We start from the raw sequence: 18,914 nt of genomic DNA, 5'->3' as shown, positions 1-18,914 counted from the left end.
AGTTGTATAGCTCAGTGCCAGTTATCCTTTGTAAAAAGGCAAGGAATAGTTTAATTTTCCAGCCAAGATAGAGAAGACTGTATAACAATTTTTAGAACTTTGCAACCAGTTACTGTTGCAACAAAGAGCTGGATTTTATTTTAAAAGGTTGAATAAGGTTGTGAGATACAGGCCACATAGTTCAAAGGCTGTTGTTTTTACTAAAAAGACAAGCATTAGTTTTAAATTCTCCTCAAGGTAGGGTTAACTTCATAGTGAAATAAAGTACACTTTAATTACTTGATGTCTCTGCTCTACACAACAGGATTTGATTTTAGGATGGATATAGCATCTCATGCTTATTTTTACAGCCTTTTGGAATTGCAGGCTTAACTGTTGCTGAAGTTGTCAGGTATGACATCTTATTACTTAATATTTTATTATGAAAGCACCTAGACACCCCAGTACAGGCACTGTATGCACATAAACAAAGACAGTTCCTGTCCCAAACCGCTTACGGAGTTGTCCATAATACTAAGTAAGTTTTTGGATTCTTACTTGAATTTGAGGTAAACATTACATAGTCTCAGTTCTGACAGTCTCAAACGGGTTCTGCCAGTGGCATTTTATGTTAAAATGAGGATAAAACTGAGTTAAAGATCAGATGAGGGTTAGGCACATCAAAGAATGAGACATTTTTGTGATAGTGCTAAACAGAGAAATGCTATTAGATAATCACAGCAGCAAGAATATTTCATTTTCTTGAGAGAATGAGATCTCAGCTCAAAAATTCAGACAACTATTGTTCCTTGCTGGGCAACCAGATTTGATTCTTAGCTCCCTGTGGACAAACGATCAGCAGTCCTACCCCTTCCCCAGCCTGTTGATTAATCCGCTGAAGTTTTATAAACCAGTCACTTCTCATTAGAACCCTCGCATGGTGAATTCCTCTCCAGAATTCATTTTCTAAGGCACAAATCCTGCCCCCAGAACACAACCTGAGTATATGAGGTATGCACAGCCTGAGAAGTGTGTTGTGGGGAAGTCTATGAAGTGGTTGCACAAAAACTCAATGACAGCTGTGGAGACTTCAGTTTCCCTAACAGCACCTCCATTTCCTATTTTGCTAGTGGACTGTGTAGCAGTGGATCCACTGGCCCACTTTGTATCTCTTCTCCCACCTTTTTCAACAGCACAAAAGTTGCTGCTGTGGAACTGTACTTTATGGAGTGCAAGCATATATGTCCTCTGTGCGGGCCTTACCAATCTTGTCCTTCAGTGGCCCAGTGCAGCTGAACTACAACTGGTTATACTGTATAAGTGGATTTTCACGCCTACAGAGATGGCGCTGCAGGATTTGCCCATCATACAAAATTTTGCTTTCAGATTTCCATAGTGAAATTCTCTCCTGATATTTTGCTCTTTGTTACAGAATTCTTACTGATGTCATTAGGTGTCCTACATGTGAAGGAAGAACAGCGTCGGTTCCAAAAGCTGTTATGTGGCTCTTAATGTAGAATTTTGTCTTGTATATCAGCACTAATATATTGCCATACCTTTTCCCCCACAGCTGGACTGTCGACTGTGTATTTCTGTCACCTTTCATTAATGATTTGTGTGACATTTCTGTGGGGAATTTACACACAGATCTCTAAAATAGTATGCTATATTATATGCTTATTGAAATTTCAGTAAGAGCTTTTTAAAGTTTAGTCTTGCTACTGATGACTTCTCAGGCTTTCAACATGGTTGACATAAAAAAAACTGCTGCTAAATTGTTAACTGACACTCAACAAATAACCGATTTTTGAAAATAAGAAAGTTCAGTGTCCATGCAGTTTGCAAAGGAAGTAACTCTGAAAACTTTTTACAACAAGAGATATAAATTGCCAAGAAAAGAACATGAAGTAATGGTTTTAATAAGAAATGTTAAGATTTAGACATCAAAATGCAAAAAACCTACCTGAATGTTCGACAGTTATATTTTCTTTTTAACTAGTTCGAATAACAAGCTATTTTAAGCAAGAAATTCAAGAATGATTGCAAATTTTCTGCCTGATTGCCAAGCATAATGACCTGTCACTGTAATCTGAAAGCAGAAGCCTTCGTTTCAGATTTAAATTAAAATCAGATGTTTTGATCATCAACTATTTTGACCTTCCAGCTTTTCTGTTTAGCTCGTTGTTTTAGACTTGCATGGAATCCCAGACAGTCTTATGCAATATCAGCTAAATAGAGTCCATCATTTTGTAACAGCATTATTAAAGCAGAAGATTTTGCTTCAGATGAGTATTTGTAAGGTGATATCTGCCACTTATGAGAACTGACTGAGTTTCTTCTGATAGAATCTGTACCAGGCACATGTGGGAGAAATTCCTGGACAGCTGGTCTTGTTCTTAACTATGGCATTTCTTTTGTAGTAAAATCAGAATTGGAATGTGCCTTTTGTCCAAATCCATTTTCCATCAGTGTCCTTCAGGGTAGGTTTGCTTGCTGCTGTTCCTTAACCCAGTTTAGTGGATCTGTGTGCAGAATTTTTTATTAATGACATTTAATTTTTACTACTTAAATGTACTATCTATTTCCAAATAGTGGTTAGAACATTGGTTTTCCTCCTGTAGATGACATAGACCAAGTGCCTCTTAGACTGCTTTTGCCTTCATTTGGGATCTGTGGAAATTACAACCATCTGCTCAACTGGAGAAACTGCCATGCTTGCCTCATTTGCTGCTCTCCTGGACTCTTGTCCCCTTTTGGGGGTTCATAGTTTCTCTCTTCCTCCTCTAGCATAGCAGCGCCCCCTATTAGAAGCAGATAGGCTGGCTGCTCAGAAACAGCTGAAAACAAGAAGGCTCAAGCATTATATAATCTGCCATCTCTCTACAGACCACAAACACTGTGGACCCTGGACTCCAGTTGAGAGCTATCAATGTAAACAGATAATTTACATCACCATGCAGGAGATCCAATTTCTGTTTTGCTGTTTGTGCAAACAGCATACTTATATAGTGGGGTAACTGAGAATTTGGAATTCTTATTATTTGACCAGGTTAATGAAAGAGCAACATGTATGTCTTTGATGGGGAATTTAATCCTTGACGAGTAGGATTGTAGCCAAAGCGTAGGGAATTAAAGCAGAAAGAATGGAGGCAATTACTCCAAGTTTTAACAGACATGGAGGAACCTCTTCACTTGTGTTTTTACTTACTCATCAAAAGTATTTCTCTTATTACATTCATTTCAGGAGCAGACACTAGACTCCTGGCAGCTTCCCATTTACCCTCTGGTTCTGAGAGTAGGTGTCTAGACTCTCCTTTTGTCCATATCCTTCGAAAATGTTGGTTCCATGCTTCAGTATAAAAACTTGTAGCTACTAGATTGTGCATTGTATGCTTTAACTTTTGGATTCTAGGAGTTCACTCACCTTAAATTGTGACCCTTTCCAGAAAAATGTTGTGTTTTGTAGCTATGTGTTTAATTTTACATATTTTACTTCAGCAGCCTCACCTAAGAAAAGGTTTGTTTCTGTGAGAAAGTATTAAATATTTTTCATATGTGCATATAGGTTCCAAATAATTTTGAATGTGTTCTGAGGGCCAATGATATTTTTCATAATTTATATAACAATAAATACCCAAGAGATCAACTTATACTCTGTTTATATAGGGGGACTTTAGTATGGGATGGGAAACATTCTTAAATATTGAATCTGTTCACCTTTTATGGGCTTGTTTTAGGTGTACCTTTTCTTGTTTATTTACTGTAGCAAAAGTGTTTATTTGAATGAAGTGTATTCCTTCCTACAGTTAAGTCATAATACTAAGTTTGTTGATGCAGTCTTTCTATGGCAACAGACTGTGATGTGACAGAAACACATGATTATGGCTTCACTGCAGGATCTGGCAGGAGGGAAGCTTTTTTCAAGAGACACATCTTTAAAAATTATAAGGGTAATATACCATAGAAGAACAGAGGCAAAGAAAACTGCTTTTGGTTCAGATATCCTTTCTAATAGAGATCTTTGCCAGTTTCAGGTCCTTGTCTAATAAAACATGTATGTTCTGATAATTCAGTCTTTTGGGCCAAAAAGTTGTAAGTTCAAATTTCAAACCAAGATTTGGACTTGTACCTGATGCAGATTCTTCATTGCAGCGCTATGGACAAGAAGTGAGGATATGTAGAAGTATTAGAGGTATTGTGCTTTGAATGAGACATTAACCAAAGGTCCCAAGTGCCCATCTCCAGTTGCTGTTAAACATCTCATTTTATATCCATGCCGATGTATATTTCCTTCTCCTCTGTCCTAATAGGCATCTTCAATGCTGTTTGTCTGTTAAGCTTTCTAAAGTAGCTTGACATTTTTTAATGTGAAAAATGCTGCATAAAAATAAATTATATTGTATTTTCAGTTTTGTCGCTTATTATGAGGCATTGTTTAAAAACCGTTTGCTTACTTGGTACAGATGTAGTTGTGAGAGAAGGTGGATGAGGTAATAACTTCTTATATAATTGTATATTATAAATTATATAATTTATTGGACCAGTGTCTGTTGGTGAAATAGATAAGCTTATATGCTTACACGGAGCTCTTCTTCAGGTTATATAAACTCGACCAACACAGCTACAAACACCCTGTAAACAGATTTAGTTGTGTTTATTAAGAATTGATTTTGTGTTAAGATTTCTTTTGAAAATATTGAATCAGTTATATTAACAAACCACAACATAACTGTCTCAAAATCTAGAGCTGAATATACCAGGAATATAAAATATGATTTACAGCTGACACTGTTTACTGTTGATATTATGGCTGTGGAACTGAGATATTGACCATTTCTTATTAATTTCACTAATTGAGCTGATCCTACAGTGTTTTGCAATAGGACATAATCTCTGTAATAAGTCTTTTTTTTTTTTTTTTTTAACTGTTAGTATTAGTTATAACTGGCCCTGAGGGGAAAAAAAATCAAAAGCTGATTAAAATGATTATATAATTCCTTGATTGCATTTTCAGTTTCTTTCTCTTCCAAACATAACATGAACAACATAAGAATGGCTATACTGGGCCAGACCACTAGTCCGTCAGCCCAGTATCCTGACTTCCAACATTACTAATGCCATATGCTTTAAGGGGAATGAACAGAACAGGGCAATCATCAAACTGGGCCCTGTTGTCCAGTCCCAGCATCTGGCAGTCAGAGGCTTAGGGACACCCAGAACATGGGGTTGCATCCGTGGTCATCTTGGGTAATAGCCAGTATCCTCCATCAGCTTATCCAGTTCTTTTTTTTAACGCAGATATACTTTTGGCCTTCACTACATCCCCTGGCAGTAAGTTCCACACTTGTCAAATAGTTGTGTAAATGAGACATTTTATTTTGACCCTCACATTACTTTTGTGAATAAAGGCTGTTTTCCATAAATGATCGTTCTTCTTTGAGTCTTGCTCATGTCCATTCAGAATTAGGTGTGTGTGCGCTGCATGCACTGGTGCTGGAAATTTTTCCCCTAGTGGTATCGTAGGGCCAGCTCTAGTGCCCTCTGTGGTGGTGCGCGTATGCACTTGTATATAGGGCGCTGCCAGCCCCCCTCCCTCTCAGTTCCTTCTTACAGTCCGTGACGGTGCTGGAACACTCTCTTGCTCCTGCAAGCTTTAGTATTCCTAGTGGTTCTTTGTTTTATATAGTGTACATAGTTGTTGTTGCAGTGTTTATTACTTAGTAGTTGATTAGTTAGTAGCTTACCAAGGGTCAGAGCATGCCCTGGTCCCCGGGGTTTAAACCCTACACTTCGTGCAAGAAGCCTATGTCATTGAGTGACCCACACCAGAGCTATTTGAATGCCTGGGGGAAGCCCACTTTCGCAGGAAGTGAAAGATCTGCAAAGTGTTGGAAGGACCGGGACATTAGGCTCAAGGCCCTTCTCATGGAGTCAGCAGTTAGACCAGTGTCGGAGCCGCGCTCGGACTCGACGCCCCATATGGCATCATCGATTAGAAATGCTCCTCCAGTGTTGGTGCCCTCATTGCATCGTTCAACATCGCCAGCACCAAAAAAGAGGAAGGCGCATGCTAAGGAGGAGCTGAAGTCAGCTGAAGTCACTCCTGGGAGTGGCAGAGGCCTGCAACATTTACTGATCCCTTCTACACCTGCGACGTTTCAGGCAGTGAAAGACCTATTGGCCCTACCGGTGCTGCATACACCGCAAGAGGGTAGAGCAGGGCACCAAAGCTCGGATACCCAGGCTGGAGGTCAGTCAAAGGGGAAGCCAGCGCTGGTTCCACCACAGCCTCTCCCTTCCTCGCCAGCTTCGCAGCGGTCACCAGGATCTCAGCACCACTCCCCGGTGCCGCATCAGCATGTGTAGGGGTTGAGTCTTCGGTCACCAGGCACCGGTCAACGGATCATCGGTACCAATCCGAAGAACGCCGGAGTCGATCTCTGGAATGCCGTCAGTCCCCGAGCCCATGGCACTGCTTCGCAAGCCCCTGCAGGGAATCTCTGGAGCCCCGGCAGTGTGAAATTCCCTATAGGAAGCCTAAGGACAAGACGTGGTCAAGGTGTGAACAGCACTCGGGCTGTCGGCACCACTCCCCATCTCCAGAGCCCAGACGCTCAAGAAGCGGTGTGGAGAAGCATGCAGTGTTGGCGCCCCCTTGGTCGCCAGCTTTTAGCTCTTTGAAGTCAGGAGAAAAGGTGGTCCTTCCCCCGAAAGGACAAGGCCCCAAGCAACTCACTGGGTTTCCCATGCCGCCACAAATCGGAGGTTGGCCACAAGGACAATGACCAGGTCCCTGGCAATATTGGAACCTATCGGGGTTCCTCAGGCCACAATACCAGATGCTCAGTGTTCTGTGAGCACCTTGGTACCACAGTCATCTAACAGCTGGGCTGCTGCATCGGAGACAATGTTCGGGTCGGACCGAGAAGATTCCCCTTTGGCCAGCCCTTCGGTATCCACCCTGGCCAGAGAGGAAGATCCGGCCCCCCTCAGATTTCTGTCTCCTCATCCTTCTTGCCGGACGAGGCTGTGGCGGGCTTCTCTCATGCTGCCCCTCTGGATGATTACAGGGAGCACCAAGACCTGTTAAAGCAGGTAGGGGCTAACTTGAGCCTCAAAATAGAGGAGCTTTCTGAGCCAGTGGATGAACTCTTTGGAGTCCTGGCATCCGTGGCACCTTCCAGAGTAGCCCTCCCAGTGCACAAAGGGGTGTTGAAGCTTGCCAAAGCATTGTGGCAGACCCCGGGCTCCCTGTCCCCCACATCTAAGCGAGCAGAGAAGAAATAGTATGTGCCCAGCAACAGGTTAGAATACTTCTACACACACCCAGCCCCGGGTTTGCTGGTCATGGCGGTGGCTAACAAGAATAAAGCTCTACACCCATGAATAAAGAGGACAAAAAATTAGATTAATTTGGCCTCAAGGTGTATTCAACAGGGATCCTGCAGCTGAGGGTGTCCAACTAACAAGCACTCATAGGCCATTACCACTATAATATCTGGCAGTCGCTGGAGAAGTTTGCCAGCTCCCTCCCACAGTCCTCCAAACAGGAGTTTGAAGCATTTCTGAAAATGGGGAGGGCAGTAGCCAGAGCTTTCTTGCAGACAGCATCGGACACAGCAGATTCGGCGATGCGAGCGATGGCTTCAGTGGTGTGGATGAAAAGAGCATCGTGGCTGCAATCGTCCAGTCCTTCAAGAGAGGTCCAGCAATCTATCCAGGACCTCCTATTTGATGGTTCTGCCCTCTTTGTAGACCAGATTGTTGCCAGGCTGCATGGGCTGAACGATTCCAGGGTCACTCTGAGATCATTGGGGCTCTACTCCGTGTTTTAGTCCAGGAGACACTTCAGGCTCTCTGACCAGCAGCGCTTCGGGGGTCAGACCTGGAATGAACCCTACAGAAGGAGTCACAAAAACTATAAGCGCAGTTGGGGCAATTTGCCAGTCTCAACCTTGAGATCAGAGCCATGCTGCCACTCCTCAAAGGGAAAGCGAGACTTTTGAAAGTGCGCCCAAGAACAGTCTAATGGACTACAGTCAAGTTCCACATTCCCGATTGCTTCCCACCTGGCATCTTTCCTCCCCGTTTGGAGGGCCATAACTACGGACCACTGGGTGCTAAACACAGTGGCTTTTGGCTATACCCTCCAATTTCTTTTGCTCCCACCTTCCCACTCTCCCTCTCTATCCCTTTTCCGGGATCCTTCTCACGAGCAACTCCTTGTTCAGGACGTACAGATTCTGCTGTGTGGGAGAGGTGGAAGAGGTCCCTCAAGCATTGAAAGGAGAGGGCTTTTACTCCCATTACTTTCTGATCTGAAAAGTCAAAGGAGGGCTGAGGCCCATCCCACACCTGTGTGCTTTGAACAAATTCTTCAAAAAACTAAAATTCTGTACGGTCACTCTGGCAGCTATCATTCCCTCCCTGGATCTGGTATGCCGCTCTCGATTTAAAGGATGCCTATTTCCATATTGCAGTCTTCCCAGGCCACAGGCGATTCCTGCGATTTACTGTAGGCACCCAGCACCAGCAGTTTGCGGTCCTCCCGTTTGGCTTCTCCACTGTGCCTAAGGTATTCACCAAATGCATGGCAGTGGTAGCAGCCCCCATCAGGCACAGGAGAGTGCAGGTTTTTCCTGCCTGGAAGACTGGCTGATCCAAGGTCAGTCGCAGGGGCAGGTCCAACACAGCATCGAAATCGTGAGGGTCAACTGCAAATAAAAGAGCAAAAATTGATACTTACACTGGTTCAAAGGATCGAGTTCAGAGGGGCAATCCTGGACTCTACGCAAGCCAGAGCACTCTTGCCCTAGGACAGATTCTTGACAATGTCAGGACTAATAGCCGACTAATGGCCTACCCTCTCACCATGGCAAGAGTATGCCTCAGTCTCTTGGAGCACATGGCGGTGTGTACGTACGTGGTCTGGCACGCCAGGATGTGACTTTGGCCACCTCAGTTGTGGCTTGCCAGACATTCGTTGGACAGAGTGCTCACAATCCCCCCCGCCTCATGTCCTTACCTACCTGTCATGGTGGTTTGAACCTCGGCATGTAATGGCAGGGGTGTCTTTTGTGGCCCCCAGAGCGACCCTGTCATTAGTATCAGGTACTTTGGATGTGGGCTGGGGTGCCCACCTCGGTGCCATATGGACCCAACGTCTCTGGTTGAGGGAAGATTCATCTCTCCACATCAACATCAGGGAGCTCAGGGCGACTTACTTGTCCTGCAAGGTATTCCTACCGCACCTCTCCAACAAAGTGGTGAGAGGCCTGACGAACAACACAGCTACCATGTACTATATCAAAAGGCAAGAGGGGGGCAGATCTTCAATGCTATTTCGCGAGGCCTTGCGTCTCTGGGAATTTTATGAGAGCCACAACATGTACCTGGAAATGGTTCACCTACCTGGTCTGAAAAATACTCTGGTGGATCGTCTGAGCAGGACCTTTTGCTATCACCACGAGTGGTTTCTCCACCCAGAGGTAGCCCACAGCATTTTCCAGATGTGGGGAACTCCAAGTAGACCTATTTGTGACCAAGGAGAACAGGAAGTCGCCCAATACTACTGCTTTCCTGAGATTGAAGGATGCCTCCCTGTTGGATGCTTTTCTCCTGTCCTGGACGAGGGGTCTTTTGTACACTTTCCCCCCGATACCTCTCATACACAGAGTCCTCGTGAAGATCAAGCGGGACAGAGCATGAGTCATCCTGTTAGCCCTGGCATGGCCCAGGGAGCATTGGTTTGGGATGCTGTCGAAACTCTCAATGGCCAGGCCATGGTCACTCCCGCTGAGACTGGACCTTCTTTTTCAAGACCAAGGTCGGGTGCTGCATCCAGATCTGACCATTCTGTGCCTGACAGCGTGGATGCTTTGTGGTTGAGCAGGGATGAGCGCCACTGCTTGGTTCAATTTCAAAGGATCCTGTTGGAGAGCAGGAAGCTGTCCACGAGGGCATTTTATTTAGCCAAATGGAAATGCTTTCCCTGCTGGGCGACGGCTCAAAAAGTCTCACCAATGAAATCCCCTATTCAGATAATTCTGAACTATCTGCTTCATCTGAAGTAGGAGGGCGTGGCTTTCTTGTCTATGAAGATGCATCTGGCGGCGATTTCAGCCTTTCACCCTCTGATTGAAGGCAGTTTGTTTTTTTTCCCCACAGGATGGCGTCCAGATTCCTCAAGGGCCTGGAAAGACTTTTTCCACTGATATGAGATCCATCCCCTCAGTGGGACCTGAACATCATCCTCTCAAGACTTACGGCACTGCAGTTTGAGTTGTTGGCCTCTTGCTCCCTCGCACATCTCTCCTGGAAGGTGGCGTTCCTGGTGGCAATCAGCTTGGCACGGAGGGTCTCTGAGTTAAAAGCCCTGACCTCAGAGTCCCCATATACAGTTTTCTTTAAGGACAAGGTGCAGCTTCGCCCTTATCCATCCTTTCTGCCAAAGGTCGTCTCTCACTTCCATGTTAATCAGGACATATTCCTGCCACTGTTCTTTCCGAAGCCTCACAAATCCAATGAGGAGAAGCGTCTTCACTCTCTCGATGTGAAGAGGGCATTGACTTTTTCCATTGACAGGACCTGGCCCTTCCACTGCTCCCCACAGCTCTTCATTGCGATCGCCGATTGGATGAAGGGAAGTCTGCTGTCGTCTCTGTGGATTTTCTCCTGGATTACAGCCTGTATTCAGACCTATTATGAGCAAGTGGGAGTCACGCCCCTTTCTTCCCTGTCCGCCCACTCCACAAGGGCACAGGGGTCTTCAGCGTCCGGTATGTGTACCCATTCAGGACGTCCGTAGAGCTGCTATGTGGTCCTCGATAGACATGTTTATGTCCCACTATGCCATCATGAAGCAAGCACAGGACGATGCTGGGTTTGGCAGAGCAGTGCTGTAATCATCATGTCTATGAACTCCTGCCTGACTCCAGAGACACTGATGGTAAGTCAGTTAATTCTGAATGGACATGAGCAAGCACTCGGAGAAGAAGAACAATTACTTACCTTGTAACTGTTGTTCTTTGAGATGTGTTGCTCATGTCCATTCACAACCCACCCTCCTTCCTCTTTGTCGGAGTTCCGGCGAGATGGAACTGACAGGGAGGGGGACCGGACCGATAGCATCCTATATACAAGCACATAAGCACACCACTGTAGAGGGCACTAGAGCCAGACCTTCGGATACTGCTAGGAGAAAAATTTCCAGCACTGGTGCATGCAGAGCACACACACCTAATTCTGTATGGATATGAGCAAAACATTTCGAAGAACAACAATTACGAGGTAAGTAACAGTTCTTTCTGTATTACTTTGCTGTGGACTATAGTTCCTCACTTAGTGAGGTCTTTTCTTGTGTTTTGCCTGTTTGCATTATGTGATTTGGTTTTAGCAGAGAAAAAGCCTGAAGTGTTATATTACAGTATGCACTTTATTTTTATAATATTCTAACCTAATATCAGAGATACACTACAATATATGTTCACTAGTATATATCTATGCATAAAATGACAGACAAGTGTTGTTAGTTACTTTAAAAATACATATTTAATTTTATTATAAACAATGAGTTGATTGAGAATCTGGCTTTTGCTTTTTAGTCAATGTCAGTGCAGTTTTTTTGTCTAATATTTAGTTATCTGAGCTGAAGTTTTAAATGATGTGAATCTTTTTAAAAAAATATTGTTTTCTGCAGATTAAAGGTCACACGTCTACCTTCGATAAGTTTAAAAATGAAGAAAAATCAAAGATGAAGCAAATGGAAGCTAACACTAGTGTAAATTAAACTGGGGGAAAAAAGCATTTAATTTTTTCAAGCCAAGTTTGCTAAGTATGTTAAAGGAATCAAATTGCATATGTGTATTCCACTCTTGATGTGCATGAGCCCTGTGCAGTATTGCTAGACAGTTTTCCCTTAGTGGTACACATCAGGGCATCTTGAGTGCCCTTTGTTGCCACATGCCATTAGTGCTGATAAAAATGGCTTGGCTGGCCCCAAGCCACCTCGTTTCCTTCTTATCACCTGTGATGGTTGCTGGAACTGCTCTTCTTGCTTTTGCAAGTACTCTCAGTGGACTCTTTGTACTGTTTATACTTGTATTTTATTTTAAATAGTTTAGTGTTTTTACTGTTTTTGATATATCTAGTTGGGTTTTATCCCACCTCAGAGTTTTGGCTGATTCCTGGTGCCAGGGGATGCCTTGCTCACTTGGCTTGAAGCCTGTATTTTCCTGCAATAAGCCTATGCCTGTGAGTGACCCACACTCAAATTGCTTCAGGTACCTTGGGTGCTCGTATCAGGAGCATTGCCAAATTTGTGGGGACAATTTGTGGGGACTTTCAGTCTTGCACAAAGGAAGACTGTGAAGCCAAGCTGAAGTTTCTACTCATGGAGGTGGCCTTTAGACCTCCATTAGAGCTAGGTTGGTCTCTGCACCAAGCGCCTCAATGTTGGTCAGGAGTGTGCCTCCTACCATGCTTGAGTTCCAAAATTGCTCACCATCCTCAGTGCCTAAGAAGAGGCATAAGACTTCTAAGCAGACTGCTGAGAGGGGAAGATCTCCGACACCAAAGTCAGCTAGGCCATGAGGCTAAGAATAGAGTGCTGTCTAAGCCTAAGTACTTCTTTGTTTCAGCACCGCAGAAGCTGGCACCACTGACTCAGTTACCTAAGCCTTCAAATCAACCTTGAAAAGTCTTTTCTGACTCAGCTACAGCATCTAGACTTCATATGAGCTTCCCTGGATGCAGTGACAGACAGAGACATCTATGGTTGCATTCAGCTGCTGGGACACATGTCGGCTTGTGTCTTTGTGGTGCAGCATGTCAGACTACATTTCTGAAGTCTACAGGGATGGCTTTGGATGGTTTATGAACAAAGCAAACTAATCTATGCAACTACAGGGTCATTGCTCCAAGAAGAAGGAGAAATTACTCATTCTGTGCAATAACTGGAGTTTTTTGTGATATTTGTCCCTGTGGATGCTCCACTACCTGCGCTCCTTCGCCTCTGCTTTGGAGTCTCCCTTGTGGGACTTTGCGGTGGAGGAGGAACTGAGAGTGGTTTGCCCATGTAGTCCAATATAGCCTTGACACGGGCATGAGGATGTGTGCGATGCAAGCACGGGCTGAATGGGCACCACTACCAAAAATCTCTAATCAGAGATGCAGGGCGCAGGTGTACCTGAAGTGTTGTACCCACAGGGGGACACATCTTGGAGAACTTTAGTTGCTGCACAAGGTGAATAACCCCTCCTTCTTTCAATATATGGGACCCATTAGCTACACAAAAAGAAGGGCCCTCCTATTAGTCTGAAAAGCATTCTATTCCTATTATATATATTTTATAGTACTGTAACACCTAGGAACTCCACTGAAGCATCAAGATCCCATTGTGCCAGGTGTGGTGCAGACCAATAAAAAGGATGCTTCCTTCCCCAGATAGATGTCAGATAGAAGTGAACAGGTGAACAAAACAGAAATATGTTGGGGGAGAATGGCCTCTCTCCTTTCTGGGAGATACCTGATGAGCCATAGCCTAACTCAGTTTTCCTAAGGGCTATCATGTAAGAGCACTCTTCCAGTTTCATTCTCCACAGTGCTTCTTGCTGGAAACTATGGGGAGAGGTCTGTCCATCTCCCAGTGATGGGTTCTTTTGAACTGGGCTTCTGCCTTTTAAGGCTCCTTCTCCAAACTGTTATGTCTTCCAGATGCAGCAGGGTTGCCTGAACCTAAAACTGCTCTTGAACGTCTTCTTGCCTGGTGTAGGGTTTGTACACGGTGTCACAATAGCCATTCCTGATTAACTATTCCTGATTTTGTGTGGATGCTCTTACTCCAGAATGAGTGGTTTATTCCAAATTAGTTTAATTGTGGATTGAACTAATTCAGAATAAGGCATTCTTATTCTGGAATATGAGCGTCCACAAATGTAGTTAGTCAGGAATAGCTAATCTGCTTGAAATTCACACCTTAACTTATTCCACATTAAGTTTCATGTGTAGAGAAGCTCTTAGCCAGGAAGAGATCAGCTCCTTCCCGTTTAGCGGTGTTTACTCTGAGAGTTTTTACAACTCTAAGAGTTGTAAAAAACAGTAAAAATTGGTTTTATCCCTAAAATCAGCAGATACAGTTTTGAAAACACACAGAAAACTGATCTGGTGAGTAGGAAGGTGTTTTTATGTAGTCACTTTTGGAATTAGCACGTTAGTCATACTGAGAAAAGGTGGATTTTAAATTTAAAAAAAGTTAAAATTGTTTTACAATCCCTCTTAGATTAGATGTCATAATTTATGTCTTTATTTATTATCCACTGGCTTCTTAACAATGAAAAGAGGGGAAATAAAAAAACAGTGAGCTGAAATCTGAGCCTCCTTTAGTCCTGTTCCTAAAAGGAAGTTAAGAATTGAAAACCAATGAGCATTGTTTTTTCTTTGCAGTTTACAAGATGACAGAATTCGAATAGAAAGGATGGAAAGCATTTATTTTGAATACAGCCATGCTTTCCAGCTGATTACTGATTTTTATGCAAGAGGAATACTTGATTCCACAGGTACATGATTCATAAAGGCTTTAAAATTTGTAGTGCTGGTTAGCTTCTTATATAGACAAATAAGGAATTGGTGGCTAATACAATAAAGCTTGGACCTCTAGGTGTGATTAATGCAGATATTTAATAATAACTGACCTCTGAACTGGTACATAGTTGCAAAACAAGTAAAGTTGCCGGAAAAAGGCAGAAATGTAAAGACTATGTAGTAATGTAGATATTTCTGAGGAGTTACCTCTGTTATGCCTCTGACCAAATTGGAGAAGAATGAGAGATGTAGAATTTCACAAATTTCAAGAATGGTGATGTGATTAAGAGAAATGAGCAGGCTAGTTGTAAAGAATTCTTAATATTTTTCCCCATCTGAAGGGATTTATTCTGAAAACTTAAACTCACATATTGTGTAAAAAATGAAGAAAATTAGGCAAAAACCTATGAAAATGTTTCTTTGCTAACACTCTGGTAACAGGAAAGTGTAAAAAGCGCACTTGTACTTGTTTCAGTTTCTCTGTAGTAAAGTCTGGTAAATATGTTACTTTTTATGTTGAGGTATTATACTGCAAAGTTTGATACTGTTGGTACTGGGGTAGCGGTTATAGTAGAGAGTGATAGTTTAAAAACAAAAATTCCATCTTCATTAGCAATCTTACAAAATAAGACCTGATCTGCTTGGGCAACCATGTGCACCCATGCAGAGCCCTATTGAAGTTAGGAGGGCTCTCTATGGATGCCAGTGTTACCTTCACCTATCAGACTGCAGGATTGAGACCTTAGTCTGTAAATCTATAAATCATCTGGCCTGATAATCAGCAATTTCTAGGGGATGGTGTGGGGAACGGAATGCAAATTCCAGTATTTTATATCCCTATTTGCATTGGAACAACACAAAAATTCATAAACTGCATTGTTCTAGTTTGTAAATGTTATTTTAAAAGATCATTTTTGTTATTTTATAAACAATATTTTTAACACTTTCATAATAAAATCTTCTGTTTCTTCTTGGCTGAATTGAAATATAGATAATCTTCTCTAAAGGTTGAGTGGCAAACAGTTATATAACAAAAGAAATCATATTTTGCAGGTTCTCAAAAAATGTCTCTAATCCTAAACTTGGATAAGCCTGTGATTTGCTCTTTGGCAGCAGTAATTATGTACCTCCAAGAATTTAATTTGGAAAAGATACTTTACAATCCTAGGTAAGTTATTTTATATAAATCTCAGAAAATCAAAATAACGATAAAAATGTATCATCTGTAAGGCCCTACTTGAATCGCGGAATCATCTTCAAATAATTGCGTCTGAGTTGCAGACAAGACGTGGAAAACTGCAGAAAATGAATTAATTTAATTAAATTAACAGTGATAATTTGGAAAAGCTAGAGTAGACATATTTGTTAAGAAAAATTTGCTGGAGCAATATAAACTTTCAAGTATTATTTTATGCCTGCAAATTTTTTGATAACCAGACATTTTTTGCAAGTATATTGCATTATTTTAAAAAAGTACAATATAAAGTTCAGAAGACTAAAAGGTTAACACAAGTGCTGTAGAAATAGAGTGCAGTCACTTGAGCTTTTTACGTTTTACAGGCATTGAATGTTAGTGTAGTACTAACTGCATACTCAAAATGTATGCAAAATTGGGGACTGTGGAAAGTAAGCTAATTAAAATCAAAATTAAGGTAGAAGCCTAATATTGCAGGATCTGCAATTTCCTCAATATCGCGAAGGAAGTTGAGTCTTTAGCCATCTGCCATTTTGTAAACGCTAGCTGGCAACTTCTCTTCCACAAAGTAATGCATCTGCTTCTGTGAGAAACTTAGTCTTTGTAAACACGATGTTCTACAGTTGTGTTCCCAATTAACGCTAACAAAACATAAAGTGATATTCAATAAAAATCTTTAGAAATAGGAAAGTATTCACTTGTTGTCAGTACTAACAATATTTAAATTGGCTTGTACTACAGCCAAATGTAATTAAAAACAAACAAGCAGCAGAAACAGACACTGTCAGGGGAAATGAATAAGCTTGTTAATAAAGACTAGACATCTTATCTCAACTTCAACTTTTGTTTTGTTTTGTGGACAAAAATCTGCTGTTGCTTTTAAAAGATTTTTACATGGCAATGAGCCTCACCGATGTTGTTTTATTTCCCCTGGAAACAAGACATTAAATGCATCTTTCAGAGTTCCTCAAAAGATACATGGCTACTGAAATCTACTTGATTTCACTTCAAAAAGTCCTGTGTATGGATTATGTTATAGATCTGTATATGCCATTATTTGAAAACACCTAACTGGATTACTCAAATGTATTAAAAGGAGCATTCAGGTGACTTTGAGGTTGCATTTTCCTCATTGACTATCCATTCCCCCTGCCAACTCTGATCTCTTACAAAAATCTAGTTTCACTACCTCACTGTCTTGTAAAAATGATTTGAGCAGGTGGACAGCAGTCGTGGACAATAAACCAAAACGCACAAAATATTTAGGTTAGCTGGTAGATCCCACAGCTGACAAATATCCTTTTCACTATTGCAGACCTTGTTTTGGAGAACTTAGAATTTTTATGAATTACTGAAAATTTTTAAAAACTAAATTTTAGAAGAGGTGATATTGGGGTTTGTCAGTCTCTAACATTTTTCTAATATTGTGTTGATTCTAAACTACTTAAGCTTATAAAATATACCTGGAGTAGAAGGACATATTTGGGCAATTGGTTTGTTTCTATAAAATCCACCTTTTTCCTCCATCCAAAAAATAAACAAAATATTAACACCGGAACACTAAATGAGACTTGTAGATCTTACAAGAAAAAAAAATTCCTATGATAGCCCCCCAACTCTAAACATCATCTCCCACACCAATATGGCCAATTCCTCAAGCAGCACCTCAATTGTAGCACTCCAGTCCATCCCACAAATCAGATTAACTTGGAAAAAGCCTGGTGAACAGGTAGGTCTTGTTGTGTGCAGAAGATCACCAAATATGAGTTCTCATAAACAAGGGAGCAGAATGAATTATAAAGCCAAAGACCTGTCATTCCTGAAAAGTGTTGTATTACCATGGACAGTGTTGGCTGAAGTGCCTTGGATGATTTCCACTGCTTCAGAAACACACACACAGGCATGAGATAGTGGGACCCAAATGTATTAGTACTTAAAACACCTTAAATTTCCCCTAGAAATCATTCAGTAATGCAGGTGCAGTATACTCTCAATGTAAGACCTTGCTTAACAAGCGGGCTGCCACTTGCCACATTGCCACTAGCTACAATTTCCAAATTGAGTATAACTACAGAATGGGAAGGAAAAGTATTAATGTAATAGGTGACACTTGCCTCCTGGAGGGTGACATAACAGGCCTGACTTGAATGTGTGTTCAAATTGACTAATTAAGCCAGTCTGGTCTCTTGCTTTATTTGGCAAGAGACTTATATTTCCTACACAGTGGGATAGTCTGCTCTTGTGCCCTTAATAATGTCTCTCTGAAAAACTGTCAACTCTCTTGAACTGTTTTTCCCCTTAGACTTGCTACTCATGGGATCTTATATACCAACTCCCTGAGTTTGCTAAAGTCGGCCTTCTTGAAATCTTATCTTTATTGTGCTGTTTTCCTTCCTACCTTTCCTTAGAATCATGAACTCTACCATTTCATGATCACTTTCACCCAAGCTGCTTTTCACTTTCAAATTCTCAACCAGTTCATTCCTCTTTGTTAAAATCAAATGTAGAACAGCCTCTTCCCTAGTAGCTTTCTCCACCTTCTGAAATAAAAAGTGGTCTCCAATACATTCCAAGAACTTCTTGGATAATCTGTGCCCTGCCGTGTTATTTTTCAACATATGTCTGCGTAGTTGAAGTCCCCCATCACCACTAAATCCTGTGCTTTGGATGATTTTGTTAGTTGTTTTAAAAAAGCCTTATCCACCTCTTCTTCCTGGTTAGGTGGTCTGTGATAGATCTCTATCATGACATCACCCTTTTTTTTAAAACCCCTTTTAACCTCACCCAGAGTCTTTCAACAAGTCTGTCGCCTATTACCATCTCAACCTCAGTCCAAGTGTATACGTTTTTGATATATAAGGCAACACCTCCTCTTTTTTCCCTGCCTGTCCTTCCTGAGCAAGCTGTACCCTTCTATATCAATATTCCAGTCATGAGTATTATCCCACCAAGTCTCTGCGATGGTAACTATGTCATAGTTGTGTTTATTAACTAGCATTTTGGGTTCTTCTTGCTTATTCCCCATACTTGTCACATTACTATACAGACACCTAAGATACTGCTTTGATTTCTCCCATGTGTTCTCTCTTGTCCCTCCCTTATCCCTGCTATATTGGCCCATGCTTGTTCCCTCCTTTGCCCCTTTGTTTTCAACCCTTCT

General features: G+C 41.9%; 1 protein-coding gene across 1 annotated transcript in view; it reads left to right on the top strand.

Moving 5' to 3' along the window:
* MSH3 (mutS homolog 3) overlaps positions 1-18,914 on the top strand; it is a 201,444-nt gene that overhangs the window by 54,419 nt on the left and 128,111 nt on the right. Inside the window, exons 9-10 of the mRNA XM_067569218.1 lie at positions 14,422-14,534; positions 15,613-15,727. Of these exons, the coding sequence (XP_067425319.1) occupies positions 14,422-14,534; positions 15,613-15,727 (228 nt within the window). The remainder of the gene's footprint in view (positions 1-14,421; positions 14,535-15,612; positions 15,728-18,914) is intronic.

The sequence above is a fragment of the Emydura macquarii genome, unplaced genomic scaffold (assembly GCF_026122565.2).
Source record: "Emydura macquarii macquarii isolate MOO-44397 ecotype Brisbane River unplaced genomic scaffold, CSIRO-AGI_Emac_v2 contig_2897, whole genome shotgun sequence".
NCBI classification, from domain to species: Eukaryota; Metazoa; Chordata; order Testudines; family Chelidae; genus Emydura; species Emydura macquarii.
Note: the sequence above shows the minus strand (reverse complement) of the source record. Positions and strands in the feature narration are given on the sequence as shown.